Raw genomic sequence first — 27,255 nt, forward strand, 5'->3', positions numbered from 1 at the left:
TATTCCACAGAGACCTGCAGGTTTGAGGTCAGGGTCTGACTTCTAAGACCCCTCATTGATTGATTGGTGTCATCTTGACGCACGTGGAATGTGGACAAGGCAGTTTCCCGTGTAGAAGTTTAGCCTGTCCCTCAGCTCTGTGTGCCCCGCACCCCGCACGCCAGGGCTCCCGGCTCTCGGCCTCGTCACCTGTCAGCCCGTGGCCTCCCTGCCTGTCCCCCGGGAGGTGGCTGCCCTTGGCCCGTGTGACACCTCCGGAGAGGCTTGGCTTCAGCCTCAGCGCCTGCTCTTGTTCCCACGCCCAGGGTCGAGCCTCCTGCTTCCTTCATGACAAGGTTTTAACCCAGACAAGAGCGTGCTGGTCTGCACAGTCCCCATCACCACAAAGCAGCTCATCCTCGGGCGGCCAGGAGCTGCCTCCCTCTCCCGCCCCCAACCCCGCAGCGTGTCCTCCCCCTGCAGCCCATCCTCCACGCTGGGTCCCGTGGGAAGGACCCCTCCTTCCTCGCCCCGTCTGCCTCCCTGGAGCTCAGTGGCCCCTCGCCTTCCCTCCGCCCCACGGCCCCCAGTCTGGGGAGGCCACCCGCCCTGGGAACCTAGAAGAGCTACAGATCATCCGGGAACTCGAGGTCGATACAGTGTTGCAGCAGTAATAGTGGAGGCTAGAAAGTGGCAGGAAAGATTAGTGAGTGACTAATTTAATCTGTATTTGTGTGTATTCTTTTTCTACGCTCCCAGAGTGAGCACAGGAGTAAGCGGCTGGGGCGCTAAAGCTCTGCCGTGTGGGGCTGCTCCCCGGCCAGGCCAGGCGGCTGGTGCGGGGACCAGTGCGGGTGCACACGTGCACGTCAGCGCCTCCTTGTGGTCGTTCTTGGCAGGCTGCGCTTCCACTTTCAGGAGGCACGTGTCCGGTTTTTGAGTCCCTCGGAGTGGCCGTCGCTCGCTGGTGCAGGACCGTCTCCAGTGGGAGGCCGGCTGGGCTGTGGCCGACATCAGCTGATGCCGTGGGGGTCCCCGTCCAGGGCCCGTTCCCGCAGGAGAGCAGGGTGGGCCTGGGGGGCGGTGGGGGGCAAGGCGGAGGGCCCGGATGCCCTGCTGCATGGCTCCCTGGCTGAGCTGGGTGGGGCCGGCGGGGCCTCCTGGGGGGCCCTTTGGAGCAGCGGGTGCCTCCGGATGCAGAAGGGGAGGCTGACGTGGAGGCTCCAGGGGCACGCAGCGTGGTGCGGGGCATTGCTCCTGTGGACAGAGGTGGGAGGCGGGCGTCAGGGCTGCGTAGGACAGTCCCTCCCCTGCTCCGCTGGGTTAACAGCTTAAGTGAGATACACTTTACAATGTAAAGTCAATGAGCTATAGCATAGTCACTGAACTTTGCAACCATCACCACACTCTATTTTATTATTTTTAATATGTTTTTATTGATTTCAGAGAGGAAGGGAGAGGGGGAGAGAGAAACATCCGTGATGAGAATCATTGACCAGCTGCCTCCTGCATGCCCCCCACTGGGGAGTGAGTCCACAGGCCAGGCATGTGCCCCGACAGGGAATCGAACTGTGACCTCCTGGTCCATAGGTCAGTGCTCAACCACTGAGCCACACCAGGTGGGCACCACAGTCCGTTTCAGAATATTTTTATCCCCAAAGATGGTACCCGTTAGCAACAGCCAGTCTTTCTGCCCATGGAGTTCCCTCTTCTGACACTTCCCGTCAGTAGCATCACTGAGCCTCATGTCCTCTGCTCACCCACGTGGGAGCGGGCGTCAGGGCCTCGTTCCTCCCGTGGCGGTGCTGTTCGTGGATGTGCAGCTCCTCACCACACGGCCCTGAGTCCCCCACGCACCCAGGCCACAGGAGCCCGACCAGCACGCACCCGGCCCTCACGCACCCGGCCCTCACGCACCCGGCCCGCACGCACCCGGCCCGCACGCACCCGTCCCTCACGCACCCGTCCCTCACGCACCCGTCCCTCATGCACCCGTCCCTCATGCACCCGGCCCGCACGCACCCGGCCCTCACGCACCCGGCCCGCACACACCTGGCCGCGGGAGCCCGGCGGGACATGGAGAGCAGGACGAGGAAGAGGAGCACCACGAAGGCGGCCAGGCTCGCCCAGAAGGCGATCACCACGGAGTCTGCAGGAGAGACAGGTGCGTGTGTGACCCACGGACACCAGCCCGGCGCGGGGCGGGGGGGGAGCGGGGGGCGGGAGCTGGGGAGCGTGAGGGCGATGTCCATCCTCTGCTGTCCCCTGGGCTGTGGGCCGTGACGGCAGCGGGAAGTGGCTTCGCCCAGAGCCCTGGCCACAGGGTGGTGAAGGGTTGTCTGTCGAGGGGAAGCAGGAATGAACCAGCAGTGCCGATGGGTGCACTTTTTTAGCTGCTCCTGCTGCTCAGAAGGTGGCTCAGGGGTTGAGCATCGACCTGTGAACCAGGAGGTCACGGTTCAATTCCAGGTCAGGGCACAGGCCCGGGTTGTGGGCTCGATCCCCAGGAGGGGGCGTGAAGGAGGCAGCCGGTCCATATTTCTCTCTCTCTCCCCCTCTCCTCTCCCCTCACTAAAATCAATAAAAACACATTTTTAAAAAAGAAGCAGCTGGGTTTCCCCCGCTCCCTTTCTCCTGGGGAGGGAGAAGAAAGGGCCCAGCAGCTCCTGTGACGGGCGGCCTCCCCTCCCAAGAGGCCGGCAGGGGCCTGGCCCGGGAGACCACGCCGAGCACCTGTGGGCAGAGCGCTCCTTCCCCGCGGGAGTGTCGCCCAGGCCTCCCCGGCCGCCTGCTCCGGGGGGGGGGGGGGGGGGGACTGGAGAGAGACAAGAGACAAGAGAGGGGCCCTCCTGTCTGCCGGGCAGGCAGCCGGGGCAACAGCAGGAGGAAAGGCACGTGTGCAGTGACACTGGCTGTGTCTGTGGCCAGAGGCTAGGGGCGGGGGGCACCCGGGAAACGCCCTAGACCCGCGTGGAGAACCGGCAGGCCGGGTGCCAGGCCCCACCAGTTCGGGAACCTGGGCCAGTGGCGGGGGAGCTGCTGCGCGGCGGCAGGGCTGCGTGGCGTCTTTGGGTTCAATGGCCACAGGGGACGGCCCGGCCGGCGGGGCTCCGTGGCTGAGCGTCGACCCGGGAACAGGAGCTCACGGTTCCATTCCCGCTCGGGGCACAGGCCCGGGTGGTGGCCTCAATCCCTAGTGGGGGGCGTGCAGGAGGCAGCCGATCACGGTTCTCTCTCTTCGTTGACGTTTCTCTCTCCCTCTCCCTTCCTCTCTGAGATCAATAAAAACTTATTCTTGAGCACCTAGGTCAGTTCTGTCAGCGCCTCTAAGGAAGCAGCTTCCAGCCTTGGCAGTTGGGAACTCTCCCTCCCCCTCCCCCTCCCCCTCCCCAGCCTTCCCTCCCCCTCCCCCTCCCCCTCCCCAGCCTTTCCTCCCCCACCCCCACGGGCTCTCAGGCTTCTGCCCCTGCCCTGGGTCAGTGTCCCCACCCACCCACCCACGAGCAGGACGTGGGACAACACCTCTCACAGCACAGCCCTGCGGACAAGTGACAGTGAAGCTGCCAGACCCTCAGGAGGCGGAGCTGCTTCCTGTGAAGCCCTCAGCCTGTTCTGCGAGAGGCAGCCACGGAGAGAGGGTTCGCTTCCCCCGGGAGGCCCTCTGCTCCGGGAGGACGTCCTGTCCCTTCCGGCAAAGCCTCGCCCGCTGGGAGTTCAGCATGAGGGCTTGTTTTCACAGCCAGACAGCTGGGCAATGCAAGGCCCAGTGCCAGCCCAAACGTCCCCTCTCCCCACTCCCCCCCTCCCTCCCTCCCCCCTCCCTCCCTCCCTCTCCGCTCCTCCCCACACCCTCCCCTGGTTCCTCCCTTCCTTTCCGGGGCGACACTGGCTGGACAAGGGGAGTGCGGCGGCCACAGAGGGGTGGCAGGAGAAGGCCCTGGGTGGCGGGGTCGGGCTGCGTGGCATGTTGGGGGCCTTCGCATCCGAACTTGGAGGCAGCAAATTCATTCCATTGAAACACTTGCTGTTCACAGGAGGCACCTACGTTTTGTTGAGGGAAAACACTAAGCCTCCAAATGTGCTCACATTCCAGTCCCAGGTCCTGGCAGAGAACTCCAAGATCTTCCCCTTCTTGGGGACTAACGCAGGGGTCACGGCCCGAGGCCCCGGTTTTGAGTTCTAATTCTGACTGCCATTTTCTAGCTGCCTGATCTCAGGCTATCTGGGGTTTTCACACCTCTAAATCCACTTCCTCGTCTGTTAAATGGGCTGATAGTGTGTGTTATATAGACTGCCACACAGGTTAAATAAGATCATATGTATGTACCATGCACATGGCATAGCTCCTCATTCACTGGCTGTGCAATGATCTGTAAATAGAATACATTGTCCTGTGAAGAGGGTTTGTGGCAAGTGGTATCGCTGCATCCTTCTAACTCGCAAGAATATAAGCTGTGCCTTGGCCGGTGTGGCTCAGTGGTTGGAGCGTCAGCCCGCACAGCCAGGGGTCGAGGGTCCAATACCTGGGTTGCAGGTTGGCTCCCAACCCCTGGTTGGGGTGGGTGCAGGAGGCAACCAGTCGAGTGCCTCTCACATCGATGTTTCTCTCCGCCCCCCTCTGCTCCCTCCTTCCCTTCCACTCTCTGAAAAGCAATGGAAGAAACATCCTCACGTGAGGATTAACAACAACAGAAGTAAGATGTGAGCATAGATTGCTGGTTGTCAGTCCTACTGCCCCCCGCCCCGCCCCCTCGCATTTCCCGGGTAACAGAACCCCTGCTGATTGCTGGGCACATGGCTGTCTGGGAGAAAGACTACAGTTCCCAGCCTCCCTTGCAGCTAGGTGTGGCATGTGACAAGGTGTTGGCCAATGAGGTGTGAGTGGGATTTTTCCTGGACAGTTTCTTGCAGTCTTTCTGCAGGGACGGCGGGCTTCTGCTCCCTTGGTCCCTTCTTACCCTCCTGCCATGTTTTCTGCCCAGAGCACGGCGGTGACTGGAGCCTGGCGTGGGGCGTGGGGGTGAGGACACGGCGGTGACATGGAGCCTGGCGTGGGGCGTGGGGGCGAGGGCAGAGCGAGGAACCGGGGAGGCTGGTTCCTGAGGGTTGCGTGGGGCCAGCCCCGCACCCGCCCGCAGACAACTACCTGGGAGAGAAAGCAACTTCTGTTTCACCTGGTGCTCTGCTCATTGCGACCAGTTTTCTGTAAGGAATCAGTAAAAAAAACCCTGACTTTTTAACTAAAAGTCCTCAAACTTACAATTCCCAATGAATACTGACCTTCAGAATAGCCCTCCCCTCTCGGCCATAGAATCGTGCCAATGTCCCTAAAACGCACGTTCTGATCAAACACTAGCAACATCTGCAAATTCCTCTTTTGGAATTACCTTCAGGGGCAACACCAACTTTGCTCCGTTAGGAGATCGCTGTTTGTTTTTGACCCCCGGGTCGTACTGATGGGCTAATTTCACCCACCCGATGGCTTCTTCGTGATTCTTAACGGTTTCCCCCAAGCAACTCCACCCTTAAAGGACATCCCTGGGCCCGGACGGTGTGGCTCAGGGGTTGAGCGTCGACCTGTGAACCAGGAGGTCCTGGTTCGATTCCCGGTCAGGGCACAGGCCCGGGTTGTGGGCTCCATCCCCAACAAGAGGCAGCCAGTCCATGAATCTCTCTCATCATGGATGTTTCTCTCTCTCTCTCCCTCTCCCTTCCTCTCTGAGATCAGTAACGTGTGTTTTTTTTTAAATAAGGACATGGGACGATTTCCGTTTTGAGCTGGTGGGCAGGAGCCCACCTCCCTCCTCATGTGAAAGTCTCCGGTCCTTGGCGATGCGTCCGCCTTGGACAGACGTGTGTGACTCGTTCATGAAACCCCCGGGGACCCTGGGACCTCGGGGAGGGCAGGACTGGGACCTCGGGGAGGGCGGGGCTGGGACCTCGGGGAGGGCAGGGCTGGGACCTCGGGGAGGGCAGGGCTGGGTCCCCGGGCCTTTGTTTTGTTTTTCTTGCTCATGTATCTCCTCGGCGAACTTGTTATCTTGCCCGAGAAGCTGGAATGATCTCAAGGGATTGCTGACAAAGCCCGGAGTTACCCAAGAGATGGAGCCGGACGGGAGGCGGGCCAAGGCGTTAACTCGTTCCGGGCGTCCTTCCTGCGGCACGACGCTAACCTCGAGGGCATTTCATAGACTCATCGTGTCAGACCTCTCAGGGGACAGCGAGCGAGCTCTCTCCCGGGTCTGCACACAGACACGGGGACCCCGAAGCCTGCCACGCGAAGGCATGCACCTCGCTCGCCGGAGCCCCGGGCCCACGATCCTCTCTCAGGACATCTGTGTTACCGCACGGGTGCCCCGGAGCGTCGGCGTTGCTCAGGCGAGTCCCGAACTCTCTGAGGACGGTGACGGACACTGTCCCCGCTCACGGATCCCTCCCAGCGCGGGGCGGGTCCCGGCCACCCCTGAGCGGTCCGCTGGGTGGAGAGAGAGCCATGGGGGCCCCGCCCCGCCCGCTGGCCTCCCCGGGCAGGACTCACACTTGTGGGCTCGCAGCTGCTTCTCGTCCACGGGGAGGAGGTCCAGGTAGTCCAGGTAGTACTCGTAGCCGTAGGAGGGCGCCGAGGCGTTGCTGCTGTTGGCCATGGCCGTGGCCGCTGGCGTGTCCGGCGCTGCGCAGGCCGCGGCGCAGATTGGCCAACCGGCCTCGGGGAAGCGTCCAAGTGTGTCTGTGGGTCTCGGGCCCAAGGCCGCCCCCGGCTGGAGCCATTGGCTGGAGAAAGGCGGGGGGTGCGGGCCCGCCTGCTGGCCGCCCTGGGCTCTCCACGGCCCCTTCCTGACGAGGCTCCAAGGCAAACAGCTGCGGGCGAGGGCCGGACGGGACCGCAGACCCTGGGCCCGGGAGGACGGGGGGCCGAGAGCGCTGGGAGGGCGTCCCTTTCCGGCCGTCAGTGTGTGAACAGGTTAAATCCCCAGCGCAGGCCTGGCGCTGCCCTTGGCCCACACCGAGGCGGCGCTGGTCCGTTGAGCAACCAGCCGTCACTGGCTCAGATTCGTCATCCGAGGCGGAGACGGCGACGTGGGCCCTGAACTGTGACCTGCTCGTGTCCACAGCGCCGGTTCATTGGCCAGAGCAGCCCCCTACCCCGCGCCCCCCGTTTATCTAGGCCCCCGAGACCCGGGGCTCCGACGATGGGCGAGGTTGCTGTCTGGGCCGAGGCCCCAACGGATGGGTCGAGCTCTGGGGACACAGCCCCGCAGGTCACCGGCCCGGCTGAGGGCGCGGGGGGAGCGTGCTGGGGGTCCGTGGGGCCGCCTCCAGGAGGCGCACGGTCAGGGGCGTCCCCGGGGCGGAGAGGAGCCTGGCTCGGCCTCCGAGGGCCGGGCGCTCACACACAGCGCTGGGGCCTTGCCCTCCGGCACCCACCTCCCACGTCTCCACGGGGTCACCGCCGGAGGGCGCGCACGGACGGTGTGGACGCAGCCCGGGGACCTGGCCTCGCGGGTGGAGCTGCGGCCACCCGGTCCACGAGGCGACACCCGCACGTGCCGTGGTCTGCAGCTCCGTGAGGGTTAAACCTCCTGGGTGCTCCAGCAGAAATCTTTAAATCCTCCATCTCGGGACCAACGCACCCCCCACATCCGCACAGACAGAACCCGGGAGCTACGCGGTGAGGCAACGGCCTCCCTCACTGGAGAGCCCTTAGGCCGTGCCCCGCCTCCAGCTGCCATCACCGCCTGCGGCCAGTGCTCAGCCCCACGCACGCACACGCAGACACCCACACAGCCATGCACGCACACGCACAGACACCCACACAGCCATGCACACACACGCACACCCACACAGCCATGCACACACATGCCACATGCACAGACCACCCACACAGCCATGCACACACACGCACACACAGACCACCATGCATACACCCACACAGCCATGCGCAGACCACCCATGCGTCCACACACACCCACAGCCATGCACACACACATGTGCAAACACACTCACAGACCACCCGTGCATACACACACCCCCACACAGCCATGCACACACACACGCACACACTCACAGACCACCATGTGTCCACACACACAGCCATGCACACCCACACGCGCGCATACACATGCGTACAGTCACTTGTGTGTGCACGCCCATGCACACACACACAGCCATGCACACACATGCACGCACAGACCACCATGCATACAGACACCCACACAGCCATGCGCACACATGCACAGACCACCCATGCGTCCACACACCCACAGTCATGCACACACACGTGTGCAAACACACTCACAGACCACCCGTGCGTCCACACACACCCACAGCCATGCACACACACGCACGCACAGACCACCATGCATACAGACACCCACACAGCCATGCGCACACACATGTGCACACATGCACAGACCACCCATGCGTCCACACACACCCACAGCCATGCACACACACATGTGCAAACACTCACAGACCACCCGTGCATCCACACACACAGCCATACACACACACGCATGCACACACACATGCGTACAGACACTCGTGTGTGCACACCCAGGCACCCACGAGTGTGCAAACATGCGCACACACATGCACACGCACTGAGGAATGTTCTAGGCATGGTCTCCTGCGGTTGCGGAGGTGCGGAGCCTGCGGGCTGGAGGCCTGGGAAGCCGGGGCGGGGGTTGAGGCCTGAGAGCCGGAGCGGGCAGGGTTGCATGGTGTCCACTCATCTGAAGGGTGTGTCTGCCCACAAGGCCACCTGGCTTGTCCCACGTGGCGGCTGAATAACAGCCCCCCAAATACCCACATCCGGGCCCCCGGCACTGCGCACGTGACTTTAAATGCCGGCAGGACTGCATTGGGGCCGCGATGGGACTCGCCTGGGTCATCCATGGGCTCGGGTGAGCCTCCAGGAAGCAGGAAGAGGGATTTGACAACAGGTCATGTGACAACAGAATGGGGGGGCACGATGCTGGACCAGCACCCAGGAATGAGGTGGCCTGGGGGGGCGGGAAGGCAGCGCCCCAGTGTCAGCCCCACACGCTCACCTCAGCCGGCTGTCGTCCAGGCTGTCAGATGGTGAATCGTGGTGCCTTAAGCCACCAAGTGTGTGATGACCTGATGGCAGCTGCTGGTCACTGAGCCCAGCACGGAGGCCACCCCAAGGCCCGCACCCCAGCTTTCCGCCTGGAAAATGGGCTGCCACCCCCGAGGCAGAGTACTGTGGAGCTGCTGAGGCCCTGTCCCCACGCGCCCCTTCTCCTCCCTGTCCACGTGTCTCCCCCCACCTGGGCCCTGTGCTGGACCAGGAGTCACCCCGGCTAAGGAGCACCCCGTTCCTGTGAAAGCCCCCCCGGGAACACAGCTTCCCCTTCAGCTTCGGTTGTAACTCAGGGCGGGAGACAGTGCTTCGGGCAAGGGCTCCGAGGGGTCTGCCCGCGGGAGTGCCACCGTGGCCTTCCGGGAGCGGCAGCGCTTACTAGAGGTCTTCCCGTCCTCTCGCCCACCAGGGCGTGCGCATGTGCATCTTCAGGCCAAGATTATCATCAGACCCGCAAGTCCACTTTCACAATCAGCGTCTTGTCACATGGAAGTGAAAACTGCAAACAAATGGAATTAAATATGTCCCACTGGAAAATGTAGCAAGGGAGGGAGGGAGCGAGGGAGGGAGGGAGAGAGGAGGGTTGAGGGAGGGAAGGAGGGAGAGAAGAAGGAAGGGATGAGGGAGGAAGGGAGGGAGGAAGGTGGGATAATAGTTTATGGTTTTATTTTATTTTATTTTTTTATATTTTATTGATATTTTACAGAGAGGAAGGGAGAGGGATAGAGAGTTAGAAACATCGATGAGAGAGAAACATCGATCAGCTGCCTCCTGCACACCTCCCACTGGGGATGTGCCCGCAACCAAGGTACATGCCCTTGACCGGAATCGAACCCGGGACCCTTCAGTCCGCAGGCCGATGCTCTATCCACTGAGCCACACCAGTTTTGGCTATGGTTTTATTTTTTAATCCTGCGTCAGAGATACGGACTGGAACAGTCACAGACACGTGGTAAGGTGAGGGTTTATTTCACAGGATCCAGCATCCGGCCAGCGTGCCGTCCCGTTTCTCGCCCCGTTTCTCCTGTAATTCACCCGCTCGGTAAGGGGCCCGCGGCACCTGGTATGGGTGCAGCTGTTCGAGGTGGAGGGCCCCTGCTTCCTGACTGCTCGTGAGTCTCTGTCCCCCACTTTTTACGTCTCCTGGTTATTCGTTATTTTATTCCATTCTCTGCGAGTGTCCGTACTGCACTTCCCAGCCCGTCCGCTACGGGTGAGACCTCCTCGCTCGCTCCCGGCTCCCGGGCCCTCCCGCCTCCCTCGTGTTGCCCCACAGTCAGGAGCCACAGCTCAGCGCACGTCAGCCTGTGTCGCGTGTAGAGAACACCCCCTGGGTGAGGGGGAGGTTTCCGGGTGTTGGCTACAGGGGTTCAACGCTGTTGCCGCCTCACTGCAGCCTTCCTCGGCTTGAGTCCCAGGACACGGGAAGAATGTGGGGGGGCAGAGGGGTGCCTGAGAAGAAAGCGGGACGGGGGATGTAGCCTGGAAACACGTTTTCCCTTACATGACGCTGTCCTCTCCGTGTGCCCACGTTCCAGACGGAAAGCTGGGTTGGTCTGGACCATGGAGTGACGGAACCCGATGCCCACTGGGTGGCCGGGCACATGCCGAGGGCGTCACAGCGGCAGGGGGGGGGGAGGAGGGGAGATCAGTGGAAACGGCGCCTGGCTTCTCTCTGAGGGTCGGTGTGATGCCAGGCGGTTCCCCCGCCGCCGGGGACATGGCCCATGGCAGCCCTGGGGTCAGGACTCCCTCACCCAGAGGAAGGGGTGAGCCAGGACCCTCCCTCCCAGCCTTGGCATAAAGCGCTCCAGGGATGGACTGGGCGGCCCTCGCTCCGCCCCCTGCTCCTGGAACCCGGAGATGAGGCCGGGAGGTGGTGGCTGAGGCCGTCAGAGCCGCACACCCACCGCTGGGTCGGGGGGGGGGGGGGGGCAGACCTGAGATGGGAGGCCCAACACAGCCACTGCTGGGAGCGTGCGGGGTAGGGGCTGGGGGAGCTCTTTGCCCAAGACGCGGGGGCGGGTGCTGGGCCTGCAACAGCCCAGATGTCCACTCATCCCGGCCGCTGACGGCCCATGACGTCTGCACCCCACAGGGTCTCCGCTGTCCCACTTGCGGGCGCGGCGCGTGGACCCAGCATCTCGATGACCCGCTCCCAGCTCAAACGTGTTCTGGTTTTCCTGAAAACCACACACCCTTCTCCTTCTCTTTTAACGTTCAGAAGAAAAAAGGATCCCTGTTGCTCAGCCGGCGTGGCTCAGTGGTTGAGCGTTGACCTATGAACCAGGAGGTCACAGTTCAATTCCTGGTCAGGACACATGCCCAGGTTGCAGGCTTGACCCCCCAGTAGGGGGGCGTGCAGGTGGCATTCCCATCATTGATGTTTCTCTCTGTCTCTTCTTTCCTCTCTGAAATATATTTATGTATGTATACAGACAGTCCTCGGGTTACGTCGGACTCAACATACGTCTTTTGTGGTTATGTCACCATCTCCCATTTATTTATAAAAAAAAAAGTTTCATCATTTCAACGTATGTACATACAGTATGTGCTTTACTTTTTTATTATTTATTTACCACAAGTAAAGATCAGAAATTGTCCTTTTAAATTTTTTTTTTTTACTGTTTCACTTCATTACTGCTGTGTCTGTGCTCCATGTGAGTTGACATGGGTGCTTATGTAGGTGGGTTCCGACTTACAGCAAAAATCACGTTACATTGCGCCCTAGGAACGAATCTCCGACGTAACCCGAGGGTCTACTGTATATATACACGGAGTGGCCAGATGATGATGACCTCTGAATGCATAATAATCTGGCCACTCAGCGTATATCCTATATAATAAAAGGCTAATATGCAAATTGTCCCCTCAACCAGGAGTTCGACCGGCAGGCCAGCCAACCGCCCATGCCCCCTCCCCCTGGCCAGGCTGGCGGGACCCCACCCATGCACGAATTCATGCACCGGGCCTCTAATATATATACTGAGTGACCAGGTTATTATGCGTTCAGAGATCATCATCATCTGGCCGCTCAGTGTATATTCCATGGGAAATAAAAACTTCATGTCACTTGCTTTACTGTGATATTTGCTTTATCGGGGTGGTCTGTAACCCAACCCTCCATACCTGTATTGTGATTGTATTTTTTAAACATCTTTGTGACATATATGAAATGATATGATGTCTTTGGATTTGCTTCAAAATATCCCATGGTGTGTGGGAAAGGTATAGGTAGAGAAGATTTCTTGATAATTCTTAAAGCTTATTGATGTATTCGCGGTAAGAACATTCTGCAAGGCATCTAGCAATATGAATTACTGGGCTTTTAAGAAATGTGCACAAAGCTTTGACTTGGGAATTTCTGTTACTTTATCATGAAATAATCAGACAAGGGCAGAAAGCTGTATGTATAAGAATGTTCATCCTAGCATTAATCATTTTTAGATAATTATCACCCATGCATCCTGTAGGAAAAACAATGTCACTTTAACAAAATGAAATAGGAATCTCAGATGGATGAGAAATGAGATCCAAACAAAACAAAATGGTGGCAGCTGAAGGGTGAAACAGCTCACAAGGCCTCGTTCCTATTTGAGGGGCACTTCAGCGGAACGGCTGGGAATCACCCCGACTCCCAACCCTTTAATTTCTGAATGGGAATGAGAGAGTTCTACTAGGCCACCGGATCCAAATACACACCGAGTGGCCAGATTATTGTGATCTCTGAACGCACAGTAATCTGGCCACTCTGTGTGTATATACTGTATATTGTGGCCACTGGGTGTATATACTGTATATTGTGGCCACTCAGTGTATACACTGTATATTGTGGGGAGCCGGCACGGCCATGGCATACTCAGCCCCAGGGCACCTTCTGTGCCGCGCCAGCTCCCCCAGGTTCAGTGACCCTGAGTGGGGGCGGTGAAGGCTTAGAAAAGACAGAGAGAAGGAAAGCTGGGTCTGGGTGGGACGCTGCCTCTCTGATGGAGAGACAGGGCAACGCCCACAAGCCGTGTCTTTATCTTATAGCAGCTGCCACGCGCAAAGGAAGGGCGTGGTCAAGGTGTTTACAACATTCTCATGGGTTTCCATCCTACTCAACTACATGCACCTGAACTCTATCAGGCCCACGTCACTCAGGCACTGGGGCCACGTGTTCGGACCAGAGGATCACGCTGACAACCACAGCTGTTGGCTATGATGGTGCGGGGAGGCTCTGCCCTCCAGGCTGGGACTTGCACGTGGCCATGAGGACTGTGCCCTCTCGTCAGTCCGAGGCTTGAACCTGTCCAAACGCTGTAGCTGCGCCCCACAGTATATATTATATGTATGTATATATTATATATGTGTGTGTATATATATTATACACACACACACACACACACACACACACACACACTAGACCAGCCATGGGCAAACTACGGCCCTCGGGCCGGATCCGGCTGTTCTATCCGGTTCTCTTGCTCTCCCCTCCGCTCCTTTACTTTGAATTTATATTAGTTCACACAAACACTCCATCCATGCTTTTGTTCCGGCCCTCCGGTCCAGTTTAAGAACCCATGGTGGCCCTCGAGTCAAAAAGTTTGCCCACCCCTGGACTAGAGGCCCAGTGCACGGATTGGTGCACCATTGGGGTCCCTCGGCTTGGCCTGTGCCCCCTCGCAATCCAGGACCCTCAGGGGATGTCCGACAGCGGGTTTCAGCCTGATCCCCGAGCCCAGGCTGCGCCTGCGGCTACCCTGGAGGCAGGAGAGGCTCGGCCCGCAGCCTGACTCCTTACAGGTGCATCCGCCCGCCTGCGCGGCCTCCGGTGTCCCCACCACAGAGCTGACAGAACACAAGGCCACCAGGTGCACCAGGTGCTGTTGTTTGTAAAGACAACTCGCAATGAGAGCACCGGTGACCCCAGGAGCACTGGACCCCTGCGTTTCCCAGACACAAACACCCACGTGCTCTTCCCACGCACATTTTGCCCCCCGTCTCCCCACCCCCTCCCCGCCAGGGCTCTGCAGCCCGCGCTGCCAATGCTAAAGGGGACAGGCTCCAGGGGACCCACAATCACCCTCCCGGTCCGGCGGGTGTGAGGAAGCGCGTGCAGTAAAAATCCAGCCCGTGCGGTCAGAGCCATGAACTCCCCACGTTCTCCGCGAGCCGAGCCTTCTCCCAGCAAAGTGGTCGCGGTCTCGTACATTTCTTCTCCCTTGTTCCTGTTCCTTCCCCGCCCGCCCGCACGCCCGCCGAACCGCACCTGGGACGGCGGGCCGGCAGCTCGCGCCGTAAGCAGCTCGCAGGTGACTCGCGCACCTGAGGAGGGAGGAGCCACAGAGGCGGGTGTGCCTCCCCTCCGCCTCCGGGGCATCGGGGGCAGCGGACTCGCCTTAGATCCACGGTGACGGCCCCGGGGAGGAGCTGCTGACAGTCTGGGCGCTTAACACTCTCACAGACACCGCCCTGCGGGTCCGCAGCTGCACACCCGGCGGAGGCGTGGCCGCCGCACCACCCGCAGCCCCAGCGCCAAGCGGCGGAGCCTCACGCATGCGCAACGCCCACCCGCCTGGCTGAGCCGGCAGCGAGCATGCGCACTAGCGGGCTGCTCGCCGTCCCGCCTCCGCCAGGCCCCGCCCCTGACGCCGCGGCCCCGGCTGGACGTCGGCCGGCTGGCCCCGCCCCGCGCCTGCGCAAAGGCGACTTCGTTTCCCGTGGTGCTCCGCGGCCGCCCGGTTCGTAGAGATGGCGGGAGTCCCCGCGCAGGAGAGTTGCAGAGGCTGCACCTCCACCAGCTGCGCGTGCGGCGACCAGGGCACGTGGAGCGAGCCCTCGCTCTTAAGCCAGCGGCTCTCGGAAGGCTCGCCCGGCCACCAGCTGCTGGAGAAGTGGACGAGCACGTGGGGCTCCCTGAGCGGGCCCGCGTCGGGGGCGGAGCGGACGCGGAGCGGGGAGGCGGCGGCCGCGCGGGACGAGGACCGGCCGCTCGTGTTCCTGTGCGCCGGCTGCCGGCGGCCGCTGGGCGACTCGCTGAGCTGGGTGGCCGGGCCGGAGGCCAGCTGCATCCTGCTGCGCAGTCAGTAGCGGGCCCTCCCCGGGGTGCCGCGCGGGGCGGCGGGGGTGCGCGTGGGGCGGTGGGTGCTCCGGGGCCGCCAGGGTCTGTAAGAGCAGGACGCCTAGGAGGGTGCGCTCACGAGGGACAGGTCCCTTCCTGTGGCCTCCCGGCCCGTCGTCCTTGCATCGGTCGCGGTTGAATTAGCATCGTTGTGAGCATTCGTTAAAAACAAAACAAAACAAACAAAACGAGATCCTAAGCATTTCGGTGTAGCCACTCTGAGTCACTCGCCACAGAACCCTGCGCGCCGTGCATTGGTAAATAATCGTGCCCGGCAGGTTTACCCGGGACCTGCAGCCCTTCCGCGGCCCGCTTCCTACGGGGGTGCCGCCTGACTCCTCACAGCTGCATCCGCGGGCGCCTGCGCGGCCTCTGTCCCGACCTTAGAGCCGACAGAACACGACGCCACCAGCGCTGGTTGTTGTTTGCAAAGCCAGGAGCAGGAGCAGTTCGAAGGCGGAACTTCCGGCTGTAATCCCACCTGTGTGTTTGCCAGCGTCCCTGGTTCGGTTGCTCTCATAGTATTTACTTAGGGGAGTGGTTCGCGTGTGTTTTTTCTGAATTGGTGTCAGAATGGCTGTTGTTCGTGGGCTTCAAGGTGAAGTTTCCTTCCTGCAGTAAAATACCGGGAAGAAAGGAGGGCTCCCGTGCCCATGGTTACCGGGAGCTTCTTGATGCCCGCGCTTTCCCGTAAGGACGTTAGCAGTGATTGCTAGTCCGGCCCGTGGCTGGGGGGTGAGCATCGACCTAGGAACCCCGAGGTCACGGTTGGATTCCCGGTCAGGGCTCAGGCCCGCGCTGCAGGCTGGATCCCCAGTAGGGGGCGTGCCCGAGGCCGGTAAGTGATTCTTTCTCATCGCCGATGTTTGTGTTTCTCTCTTCCTCTCTGAAATCAGTAAAAATATGTTTTTCGAAAGGAACAGTCATTGCTGTGTCCCTGTTAGTTGTTAGGCATAAGCCTGAGAACAGACGTTCCCCATGGTAATTTATTGGGATCAACCCTTTGATCCGTTGAAATCACATAGTGCAGAGGGTGGAAGGAGAGGACTTACCCTGCTGACCCCCCACACTGATGTAGCCCCAGAGTTTGTTCTCATCCAGACTTCCCTGGGAGCCCCTGCATGCATCAGCCTATTAAAACATGCAAAATGTGCCCTAACCGGTTTGGCTCAGTGGATAGAGCGTCGGCCTGCGGACTGAAAGGTCCCAGGTTCGATTCCGGTCAAGGGCATGTACCTGGGTTGCGGGCACATCCCCAGTAGGGGGCGTGCAGGAGGCAGCTGATCGATGTCTCTCTCATCGATGTTTCTAACTTTCCCTCTCTCTTCCTCTCTGTAAAAAATCAATAAAATATATATAAAAAAATAAATAAAATAAATAAATAAAACATGCAAAATGTTGAAAACACACCTGAGGTTATATTATGTATATGGTAAGCATGTAGTTTTTTTGGACCACACACACATGTTCTGAATATTCTTCCGTATTGGTGTAGGCAGATATACTTCATGGTTTTAGCCGATGCTGTACCCTTGCTAACAGGCAGTACAGCGTGGCGATGGCCCCTCGACTGTTGGGGTCTGAATCCTGGCCTGCCGCCTGCTAGCTTAGCTGTGTCTCCTCGGGCAAGTTACTCGGCCTTGCTGCCTCAGTTTTCTCCTCTGTGAAATGGGGATTTTTACAAATTGATGTAATGCCCTCCCCCCTCCCCCATGAAAGATAAAATGAACTCCTGGATTAACTTTCATTCCCTCCTGCCCCAGTGTGAGCAAGTTGAATTATGTTTACTTTGTCAAGATTCGTAACATGTACATACTGTTCTGTAGCTATAGCATGATCATTTAGCTTTTTAAAAAAAAAACACCGTTTGGAGGGAGGGAGAGAGAACATGGACTTGTTCTTTGCTTATTGATTCGCTCATCTGTTGATTCTCTTCCAGGTGCCCTGGCTGTGGGTAGAACCCACAGTCTTTTTTTTTTTTTTTTTTAATACATTTTTTATTGATATTTTACAGAGAGGAAGGGAGAGGGATAGAGAGCTAGAAACATCGATGAGAGAGAAACATCGATCAGCTGCCTCCTGCACACCTCCCACTGGGGATGTGCTCGCAACCAAGGTACATGCCCTTGACCGGAATCGAACCCGGGACCCTTCAGTCCGCAGGCCGACGCTCTATCCACTGAGCCAAACTGGCTTCGGCAGAACCCACAGTCTTGTGGTGTCAGGACGATGCTCTGACCAGCTGAGCTACGGGCCGGGGCACCGTTGAGCTTTAATGTAGCGTTTACGTGAACTCGTTTCTCAAGTCCGGGACTTACTTACATAAGCAGGCGAATGAGCCGGGTCTCGTCCCTGAGTGTGGGTTTGATCACAGGGCACCACCTGCTCCCCCTCCTGAAGAACGCTCCACGTTGGGAAGTGTCTCTGTCGTCTCGATGATGCGCGATGGCAGCCTGGCCGCGTGCTCGCTGCTGTTTGCAGGCCTGGGGCCGCGAGGACACGGCCTCGGGGCCAGGGTGGCCGAGGAGTGGAATAAAGATCAGACTTGAGGAGGAAGGAAGGGGCCGACAATCCAGGGCCTTGGGCTGTTGTACGGAATCAGAATCTCTCCAGTCAGTGAGGCGTGTAAGCCAGCGTGGCGTGACCTAGATTTTAATTTGGAGGAAGCGATGGCCGGAGGCCTGAGCATGGAAGTGGGGGTGGGTCCGGGGCGCAGTGGTCCAGGCAGGAGGAGGAGAGGAGGTTGGGGGCTGCAGGGAGAGCTGTGAGGTGCAATTGACAGGACTGGTCAGCATTGTGGATGTGGGGGAGCAGGTCAAAGAATCAAGGGTGACACCCCAGTTCTGGTTTGAGCAACTGGATGGATGGAGGTGGAATGTGGACTAGGAAGAGGTGAAACCAAGACTGTTTTAGGTCTTTTAGGTCCATATCCCCTCTTCACCTCCCACCCCCACCCCCACCCCCGGCGTCAGTGCCTGGACTGGGTCCGCTAGCGTGTTTCTTGCTTCTCGGGTCCGCAGTGACCCCTGCGCAGTCATGGCCTCAGAGATTTGTGGCCGGCGCCCTGAGGACACTCGGGACACGCAGAGGAACAGCCTGGGGATGGACGCATTGGCGTCAGCGTCTCCCCTGGTTTTGATCCCGTTTTACTGTGTCTGGCAGGTTCTCGGTGGTCTTTGCATTGCGGTTCTAATTGTTCCACGTTTTACTGTCCATTGAGTTTTCCCTCTAACTTGATTCATTTTGTTCATTTGAATGGTTTTCTGGGGAGGGAAGGAAATAACCCTTACTCTGCCATCCTCTTCCAAAAACCCAGGACATTGTTTTAAATCACCCGCCTGTGTGTGTGTGTGTGTGTGTGTGTGTGTGTGTGTGTGTGTGAGAGAGAGTGGGGGGAGGGGGGGACTTGAGCTCTCATTTTTTCTGGTCCTCTGCGCTCTAAAATAAAAGTTGAATTGGAAGTTTTCTAAGTGTCTGTATCTGTGATAACAAACCACATGAACGAGTCACTGTCCTCTTTCCTAGGTGTGTCCAGTAATGTTTCTGTGGATACGGAGCAGATACTGTCCAAACGGGAAAACGAGAGTGGTTGGTGAGTAAGGAAATGCCACGTGAGTGTGGGGGTAGAGAAAGCGTTTGCTTTTCACGTAGGACTCTCTGGTTATTACCAGCAAGATTGCCTGGGACCCTTCCCCACGGGGTCGGTGTTAGTCGTAGTGACACGTCGGTTCTTGGGTGATGGCGAGCTCCTTCGGTTTGCGGGGGGAGTTTCTGTTTCCGAGGCACACGGGGTCGCTCCCTTTCCGGGCTGTGGGGCGTGGTGCTGAGGAAATAGAAAGTCCACACAGAAAAGAAGACGCCTGTATGCTGAGATCTCAGAGCCAAGGGCGCCTCACCAGCGCCACCCACCTTTCCAGGTCAGGGCACCCACAGAAAGTGCTCCTGTCCCACGGACGGACATACACGCACACACGGACACATACATGCACACACGGACACATACACGCACACCCGGCCTGTGGCAGGAAATAGACAAGGCTACATGGGGCCAGAAATGACAGCACGGGGCCTCCCCTCCCCCACCCCCACCCCCGAAGGGACCCGCGTCTCGGCGCCCCGCCCCCTGCTGGGAGTGGCACCCTCACACACCGCATGGGCAGCCCTGCCTGTGTCAGTGTTCCCGGAGCTGTCCTGCCGGTGTGGGTGAGGTAACGTTAGGGGGCACACAGCCATTGAACACATTCACCGTCGTGTGTATTTTAAAGCGCTGGTGTCCCGTTTTCAGTGATGCCAGACTGGTAGTCAAATCGAGTATACCTCGGTTAAAAGTTCCTAAGGAGAACGAGGTTCCTAACGCAGGCAGTGAGGGCTGCGGCGGGAAAGGGCTCTGGCTTGCAGGGGGTACACGTGGAAAGCCAGCCTCGGACTCCCTCCCTGTGTGTCTGCAGGAAGGCGGGCCTGGGCGGTCAGGGCTCAGCTCAGGCCACGGACCACTTGGTTGTGGAGCCAGGACGGTGCATGCACCTCTTCCTCTTCCTCTTCCTCTTCCTCTTCCTCTTCCCCTTCCCCTTCCCCTTCCCCTTCCCCTTCCTCTTCCCCTTCCTCTTCCTCCTCCTGCAGAGCCGCCCTCTCTGCCTCCCCCGCTGGTCACGGTGCTGTCACCGTCATCACTTCTGCCACCTGTGCACCAGCTGTGCTGCCAGGGCTTAATACTGGTCATTTATCGACTCAGAGCCGTTATTCTGCCAGACGTGCCGTTTGCTGTGACCAGACAGTAACTGAAGGCAGCGACAGTGACAGCACGTGCGATGACCAGACAGTAACTGAAGGCAGAGACAGTGACAGCACGTGCGATGAACCCGTGGGTGTGGCTCAGCTGGTTGACCATCACTGGTTCCAGTCCTGGTCAGGGCACATGCCCAGCTTGTAGATTTGACGCCAGCTCAGGGGTGATGCCTCTCTCTCTCTCTCTCTCTCTCTCTCTCTCTCTCTCTCTCCCTCCCTCCCTCCCTCCCTCCCTCCCTCCCTCCCTCCCTCCATCTCCCTCTCTCTTCCTCTTTCTTCCTCTCTCTCCCTCTCTCTCTCTCTCTATCTCTCTCCCCCTCTCTCTTCCTCTCTCTCTAAAATCAGATTTAAAAAGCGTTAGTCCATCTGGCTGAGGTCCGACTGCCTGGCTGGTTCCAGGCTGAGGGGTGTGTGCCCCTGTTGCTAGGAGCCTGGGAATGAGTGTCTGTCCCATACAAACACCTCCCTGTGTCTCCTCTGTGGGTGTGGCTCAGACGGGGGGGGGGGGGGGGTCACTCAGCAACCTCAGCGTCTCCGTGTCGGGTGGGAGCGGGCTTCTGGGGCGGAGCCCTGGTCTGAGCGTCTCTCCCGCAGCATCCTGGAGACCCTGCGCTGCGCGGGCTGCGCGCTGCCCCTCGGCCACATCTACCGGAGCACGCCCGGCCACCTGGACTACAAGCGGGACCTGTTCTGCCTCGGCGCGGGCGCCACGGAGAGGTGGGTTCACGGGGTCAGAGCGCGGGCGCCACGGAGAGGGGGTTCACGGGGCCAGAGCGCGGGCGCCACGGAGAGGTGGGTTCACCCGGCCAGAGCGCGGGCGCCACGGAGAGGTGGGTTCACGGGGCCAGAGCGCGGGCGCCACGGAGAGGTGGGTTCACGGGGCCAGAAGGCGGGCGCCACGGAGAGGGGGTTCACGCGGCCAGAGCGCGGGCGCCACGGAGAGGTGGGTTCACAGGGCCAGAGCGCGGCCCTGCTCAGAGCGGCTGGCCAGCAGGCGGCGCCGAGCACCAGAGCCTCCACCTGCGGGCGTGTGTCCAAGTCACCGTTTCTGGCAGCAAAGCCGGGGCGGGAGCGTCCGCCGCTCTGAATCGTGCGGAGGAAGCACCGTGAGAGCATTTCCTGGAGCAAAGCCGTGCGCAGCGGCTCCTAGAAATCAGCGCTGACCGAGCAGGGCTGGGGGTCAGTCCGCTTGGTCCATTTGACCCCCTCAGGGTCAGCCTCCCAGGGCACCAGGAGAGGCGGGAGGCAGAGCCGGTCGGTAAGGGAGGCCCTGGTGCTCGGTGACGTAGGCACCAGGAGAGGCGGGAGGCAGAGCCGGTCGGTAAGGGAGGCCCTGGTGCTCGGTGACGTAGGCACCAGGAGAGGCGGGAGGCAGAGCCGGTCGGTAAGGGAGGCCCTGGTGCTCGGTGACGTAGGCACCAGGAGAGACGGGAGGCAGAGCCGGTCGGTAAGGGAGGCCCTGGTGCTCGGTGACGTAGGCACCAGGAGAGACGGGAGGCAGAGCCGGTCGGTAAGGGAGGCCCTGGTGCTCGGTGACGTAGGCACCAGGAGAGACGGGAGGCAGAGCCGGTCGGTAAGGGAGGCCCTGGTGCTCGGTGACGTAGGCACCAGGAGAGGCGGGAGGCAGAGCCGGTCGGTAAGGGAGGCCCTGGTGCTCGGTGACGTAGGCACCAGGAGAGACGGGAGGCAGAGCCGGTCGGTAAGGGAGGCCCTGGTGCTCGGTGACGTAGGCACCGGGAGAGACGGGGGGAGGCAGAGCCGGTCGGTAAGGGAGGCCCTGGTGCTCGGTGACGTAGGCACCAGGTCCAGCTGCCCGTGTCCCAGGTCCCCCGAGGCATCATCTTCGCGCTCCGCGGGGCCAGGCAGGGCCCCCCCGTCTCCAGGCAGCCAGGCGGTGGGGTCTGGGGGCAGCTCTGTCTCAATGGCCTTCCAGTGCACCCGCCTTTTATAGGGAACCAAGTTCAGTAAGTTCTGGGCCCACTGCATCTCTGCTCGTCCGGGAAGGGCGCCTCCGAGCCTGCGCGGCAGGCGGCCCTGAAGAGAGGCCGTGCCGGCTTTGGTCCCTGCGGTTTTGTCACTCCGGAGGGGTCCCTTAGACTTCCCCTCTAAACATTTAAAACCCTGCTCTTATTATAATTACAACGTCTCCTCCAATGATGCTCTGACAAGTGGGACCGGAAGGGCTTAGGTAACCATTTTAAAATGGGGAGCAGTGCAGGCGCGGCTCGTGGTGACGCCGCAGGTCCCGTGTTTGCATGCGTGCGGAGGCCCAGCGGACGGGCTGCCTTGGTCCCGTGAGGATTTGACATGAGTCCGTGCCCAGGGAGGGAGGGCAAGGACAGCGGGGAAGGACGGCAGCTCTCGGGCCGTGGGGCTGTGCAGGATCGAGGAAGGGAGCGTCCGTGTGGCAGGACGTGAGGGGTGGCCTCTGCCACGGGTCCCGGCACGGAGGCTGCTCTGGGCAGAGAGTTAAGGCCGAGGAACCTGTTTGTTTCAGAAGTGGGCGCCCTCGGCCAGGCACTGCCGTTTTCTAAATCCCTCGGTGCCGCGGACGTCTTCCGCCCCATCTTCCCTCCTCCAAGCAGCGGGTTAATGCCTCCTGCGGCCCCCCGCCCCCTGCTGTTTTCAGATACTCAGTCAGCAGGGCTCCCGAGACAAGGCCGCTCTGATTCGACAGGAGGAGTGACAGTGAGGTTCCCGCAGGTGACAACAGACTTCACTGCCCAAACGCAGCGGGGTCCGGTTCTGGAGCTCCTGGCCGCCCCCCACCCTGGGAGCTTGTTGGGTGCCCAGCGCTGCTGCTCCCGCCGCCGGCCTCCTGCTCGCCGCTCTCTGGCCCAGGGCCTCGGAGCCGAGCGGCCGCAGGGAGCGGGCGTCTGTGGGAGGTGCCAGGTTTGGGTCTCCAGAGTTGACGCCACAGGTAACTACTCACGAGAAGGCAAACGTGAGGGCACGCGTTCCCGGTGTCACGCACAGAAACTTGTCAGTAGGATTTTGAACCGTGAGCATTCACGGTTTGCCACCCAGCTGATTCCCATCGCGAAGGACTGTATACGGGGGACATTCAGGAATGTCTGGACCCCACTTGGGTGGAGGAAAACGGGGTGTCATGTAGGACAGCTTTCGGCATGGGGGTAGTAACAAAAATAGCTGTGTGCGTACTTGGGACTGACGTGTAGTGTAACATACGTAGTTTAACATGGTTAGCGAACGCAAGGCGAATACTTGCTCACCCTCTAACTCCGCGTGTGCAGTTACGTTTTAGGGTCCTCTGAGAAGCACATCGTGTCGGAAGATAAGGCGTTCGGTCTGGAGAGCAGAACTGAGATAGAGACCTCGCTGAAGCAGGTAACGGCTCGCTCTCGGGGACGCCCGTCGCAGGGCCCTCCCCTCAGCGCGGCGTCTGTTCCAGGCGTCAGGAGCCTGCGTTTTGGGGACAAATTGAGCTCAAGCTCAATCAAAAGGAATGACAAGGAAGCCATTTCCTGCCGAAACCACAGCAGCGTAGGTTCCGGCACCACAGTAAGAACGCGCCCGCTGAGCCAGACGCACTTCCGGGGGGCTCGGTGCTCGGCAGCAGCAGGCGCACAGCTGCACGTTAACATCTCGTGGGCAGAGGCAAGAGGGTGAGGCATGAACAAGAGCTGCCGAGCCCGCCCGTGTGGCTCAGGGGTTGATCACTGACCTCTGAACCAGGAGGTCACGGTTCGATTCCCGGTCAGGGCACAGGCCCAGGTTGCGGGCTCCATCCCCAGTGGGGGGCGTCCAGGAGGCCGCCGATGGATGTTTCTCTCCCTCTCCTTTTCTCTAAAAATAAGTAAAAGCATATTTTAAACAAAAGAACCCTCTTTAAAGAGCTGTCAGAGGTTGAGAACTGTTAATAGGCTTATGCAGGGGTCCTCAAACTTTTTATTTTATTTATTTATTTATTTATTTTTTTAATATATTTTATTGATTTTTTACAGAGAGGAAGAGAGAGGGATAGAAAGTTAGAAACATCGATGAGAGACATCGATCAGCTGCCTCCTGCATGCCCCCCACTGGGGATGTGCCCGCAACCCAGGTACATGCCCCTGACCAGAATCGAAGCTGGGACCCTTCAGTCCGCAGGCCGACGCTCTATCCACTGAGCCAAACTGGTTAGGGCGGTCCTCAAACTTTTTAAACGGGGCCAGTTCCCTGTCCCTCAGACCGTGGGAGGGCCGGACTATAGTTAAAAAAAAAACTATGAACAAATTCCTATGCGCACTGCAAGCCCGGGACGAGTCAGCTGCTAAGCAGGACAGGCAGCGGCACCCAGCGGGCCGGATCCATGTCCTCGGCGGGCCGCATGTGGCCCGCGGGCTGTAGTTTGAGGACGCCTGGTATGTGTTACTTAAATAACATTTATTTTTATTTATTTTTTTTAAATATATTTTTATTGATTTTTTACAGAGAGGAAGGGAGAGGGAGAGAGAGCCAGAAACATCGATGAGAGAGAAACATCGATCAGCTGCCCCCTGCACACCTCCTACTGGGAATGTGCCCGCAACCAAGGTACATGCCCTTGACCGGAATTGAACCCGGGACCCCCCAGTCCGCAGGCCGATGCTCTATCCACTGAGCCAAACCAGTTTCGGCTTAAATAACATTTAGTTTAAATGATTTCATTAAATTCACGTGGAATGTCTGTGGAATGCAGACCTTCAGAGGTTGTGTTACTGACGTATATTTCAGTCCCTCAGCCACGTCTGACTTTAACCGCAGTCTGTGGTTTCTTGTCCCTCTCGCTGCAACAGATGGAAGACGTTGTGAAAATCCTGCAGACAAAGCTGCGGGACGTGGAAACGAGGTTGTCCTTCGCCCGTTCCAAGTCCGAGCCGTGTCCCTAGTGCCCCTCGCGGCCTCCGGCTGAGGCGGCCGTTCCTGCTGCCACTTCCTGGACGGCGGGGTTCCCGATGGCCGCGCACCTGGGAGTAACCGGGGGCTTGCTTTATGGCTCCGTCTGGTGGGAAGAGGTGACTGCTTCCCATTTTGCGATGCTGCTGGAAACAACCTGGGAGCTTTATTCTGATAAGAAACTGTTGTCTCCTTGGCATCAAGTCCGTCTTCATTTTGTACCTAACGGCCTTCCGCCTTCGGTGCTGTGAGTGATCCTGAGGGTTGTATGGCTTCCCGGCCACCGCGCGGCCGGGTCCTCTCTGAAACGCGCCCGCAGCTCTGAGGAGCCCGGCAGGGCTCATCTGTCGGGACTGGAAACCTGGTCCGTGTCCCCGTTTTCCGTGATGTGAGACGTGCAGGGAGCACGCGTGGCTCTCGGTCAGGAAGAGAACAAAGATGAAAGCGGCGCTTCGGGATGGGTTGACGGAGCTGGGTTGTGGTGTTTGAGCTCAGAAACCCCAGAGCCATACCTCCACTCTTCCTGCACATGGCCTGTGCTTGGCCTGCTCCGGGGTGAAGGTCACCCTTCTGTTTGGGGGTACGGGTGTGGGAACTCGCCTCACCTGCTCAGAAGCTCCCTGATTGTTTCTGAGACTGCTTCAAGCTGTAACAAAAGTCCTGAGTGGAACGGACCGGCCATTCACCGTTCCTGCTTCCTGCTGACCAGTGGTCAGTAGCCTCCAGGGTGTGAAGTGAGCGGGCCCTCTGGCCTCCTCACAGCTGGGGAGCCTGTGAGCCGGGTGCTGCCCACGTGCCCGGGCGCTCTGGTGGCACCTGCGGGAAGTGCGTTGGACGGAGGGAGAGCGTCTCACAGCGAGACCTGCCTGCTTTCCGGGCGGGGCAGCGGCTCCCGCAGTCCCCTCCTGGCCGTCCCGAGAGGCGTGGCTCCCTTCCTCGGGTGTTCACGTGTGACCACGGCCACTCGAGGGCGACTCCTTGTCTCCGTCCCTCGTGACTGCGTGTGGGGACTGTCCCCGGCCACCAGGCCCGGCACACCCTGCCCGTGAGTCCGTGTCCCCGGGACCCGCTGGAGCGAGACGGGAGGTGCTCCCTGCGCCCCGGGGAGAGGCCGGGAGGCCGAGAAGCCGGTGCGTGGCCTCGGCTGTAAGTGCGTGTGAAGGCGTCCACGCTCTTGTCCACGAGGGGGGTTCTGCCTCCACAAACGTCATACGTTCCCACGCTCAGGTGCCGCGTGGGCTTGCTCTGCCGCCCGTGGGCACGCACCATCCAGGCCCGGTGGGCGGCACGGGGCCCCTTGCGGAGGGGCCGTGGGTGGGTGGGCGGGTGGCGGTGTGACTGGGAAGAGGAGCCACGGGAGGAGCGCCCTCAGCCTGGTTCTGGGCAGGAGCCCAGTTCACGGCTTCCTCCACCGCGTGACCTTGGCCGGTCATTGCACCCCGGAGCCTGTTCCTTCCCGGGGCAGGCTGGCCTCGGGCCCGGTCCCAGGAAATGGGGTGATGCTTCTGACGGAGCCACAGCCCTCTGTCCACAGCTTCCGTTTCCAGGGCTTAACCTGGGTCCGAAATTACGGAATGGAAAACTCCAGAAATAAACCATTTGTACGTTTAAATTGCATGCTGTTCTGAGCAGCGTGATGGAGTCTCGTGCTGTCGGCTCCGTCCTGCCCGGACGTGACCCGTCTCCGCACGGGGCGCTCGGCCCGTGGGTCACTCAGTGGCCATCTCGGGGACCGGGCGGGCTGTCGGGGTGTCATCGTGCTTGTGTCTCAGCACCCTCATTCCACCGAATAACGAGCCAAGTACAAGGGCGGTGATGCTGCGCCCCGGGAAGCTGGGCAGCGTGTGTGCGTGGCTGGCGCTCAGCGTGAAACATCTCATAAGCGCTTCTGCATCAAACATTCTGTAGCCTGACTGTTAGGGACTGCCTTGGATGAAACAGCTGTTAAAACCGGTGCACATGTGGCGATGTGGTGTGAAGTTCTCAGTTCAGTGGCTAACAGCTAAGTTCTCGTCAGAAGTTCAGGCAGGAGCGATCTCACACCACCCTCTCCGCCTCGCTGCAAGTGTGCGGGAGCTGAGGGCCGGGTGGTGCGTTGTCTGGGTGCTGTGCCAGTTGTTAAGTTGTTGGTAGCTTCCCATTCGCCATTAGGAGCATTTACACCGGAGGAGGCAGCAGCGCTGCGGTCAGGGCTCCCCCCGCAGCCGGTCAGGGCTCCCCCCGCCCCTGCAGCCGGTCAGGGCTCCCCCCCCCCCCCCCGCAGCCGGTCAGGGCTCCCCCCCGCAGCCGGTCAGGGCTCCCCCCCCCCACCCCCCCCCCCGCAGCCGGTCAGGGCTCCCCCACAGCCGTGCCCAGCCCCCTGCTTTGTGTGCTGCACGTCCACACGCTTCGCTGAAAGCTGCAGAGG

General features: G+C 59.9%; 2 protein-coding genes across 4 annotated transcripts; one reads left to right on the forward strand and one right to left on the reverse strand.

The window, feature by feature from the left end:
• Positions 1-671: 671 nt before the first annotated feature.
• On the reverse strand, positions 672-6,989 carry MRAP (melanocortin 2 receptor accessory protein). 2 transcript variants are annotated; one of them, XM_080658203.1, is made up of 3 exons: positions 6,518-6,989; positions 2,032-2,128; positions 672-1,236 (listed from the first exon to the last, which is right to left on the reverse strand). In XM_080658203.1, the coding sequence occupies exons 1-3, from the start codon at positions 6,621-6,623 to the stop codon at positions 993-995; spliced, it is 447 nt and encodes a 148-aa protein (XP_080514329.1). In that variant the 5' UTR covers positions 6,624-6,989; the 3' UTR covers positions 672-992. The 2 variants fall into 2 exon arrangements, with proteins under 2 accessions (XP_080514329.1, XP_080514328.1); XM_080658202.1 differs by lacking the exon at positions 672-1,236 and having other exon boundaries at positions 1,584-2,128; positions 6,518-6,754.
• Positions 6,990-14,766: 7,777 nt separating this feature from the next.
• Positions 14,767-26,809, forward strand: MIS18A (MIS18 kinetochore protein A; the record flags this gene model as incomplete). Of its 2 annotated transcripts, XM_080656997.1 has the most annotated exons (6): positions 14,816-15,146; positions 18,711-18,777; positions 20,565-20,687; positions 23,225-23,318; positions 24,405-24,506; positions 24,749-26,809. In XM_080656997.1, 6 exons carry the CDS (start codon positions 14,816-14,818, stop codon positions 24,839-24,841), a joined length of 810 nt encoding a protein of 269 aa, XP_080513123.1. In that variant the 3' UTR covers positions 24,842-26,809. The 2 variants fall into 2 exon arrangements, with proteins under 2 accessions (XP_080513124.1, XP_080513123.1); XM_080656998.1 differs by lacking the exon at positions 24,405-24,506 and having other exon boundaries at positions 14,767-15,146; positions 24,749-26,807.
• Positions 26,810-27,255: the final 446 nt, after the last annotated feature.

The sequence above is a fragment of the Plecotus auritus genome (genome assembly GCF_963455305.1).
Source record: "Plecotus auritus genome assembly, chromosome: 2".
Classification (NCBI taxonomy): domain Eukaryota; kingdom Metazoa; phylum Chordata; class Mammalia; order Chiroptera; family Vespertilionidae; genus Plecotus; species Plecotus auritus.

What these genes read in the sequence shown, in the direction of transcription:
- MRAP (XM_080658202.1), bottom strand. Translation starts at nt 6,623, where the DNA reads ATGGCCAACAGCAGCAACGCCTCGGCGCCCTCCTACGGCTACGAGTAC. An exon ending in GCAGCTGCGAGCCCACAAGT is followed by an intron (nt 2,129 to 6,517) that starts GTGAGTCCTGCC and finishes TCTCTCCTGCAG; the next exon opens with ACTCCGTGGTGATCGCCTTC.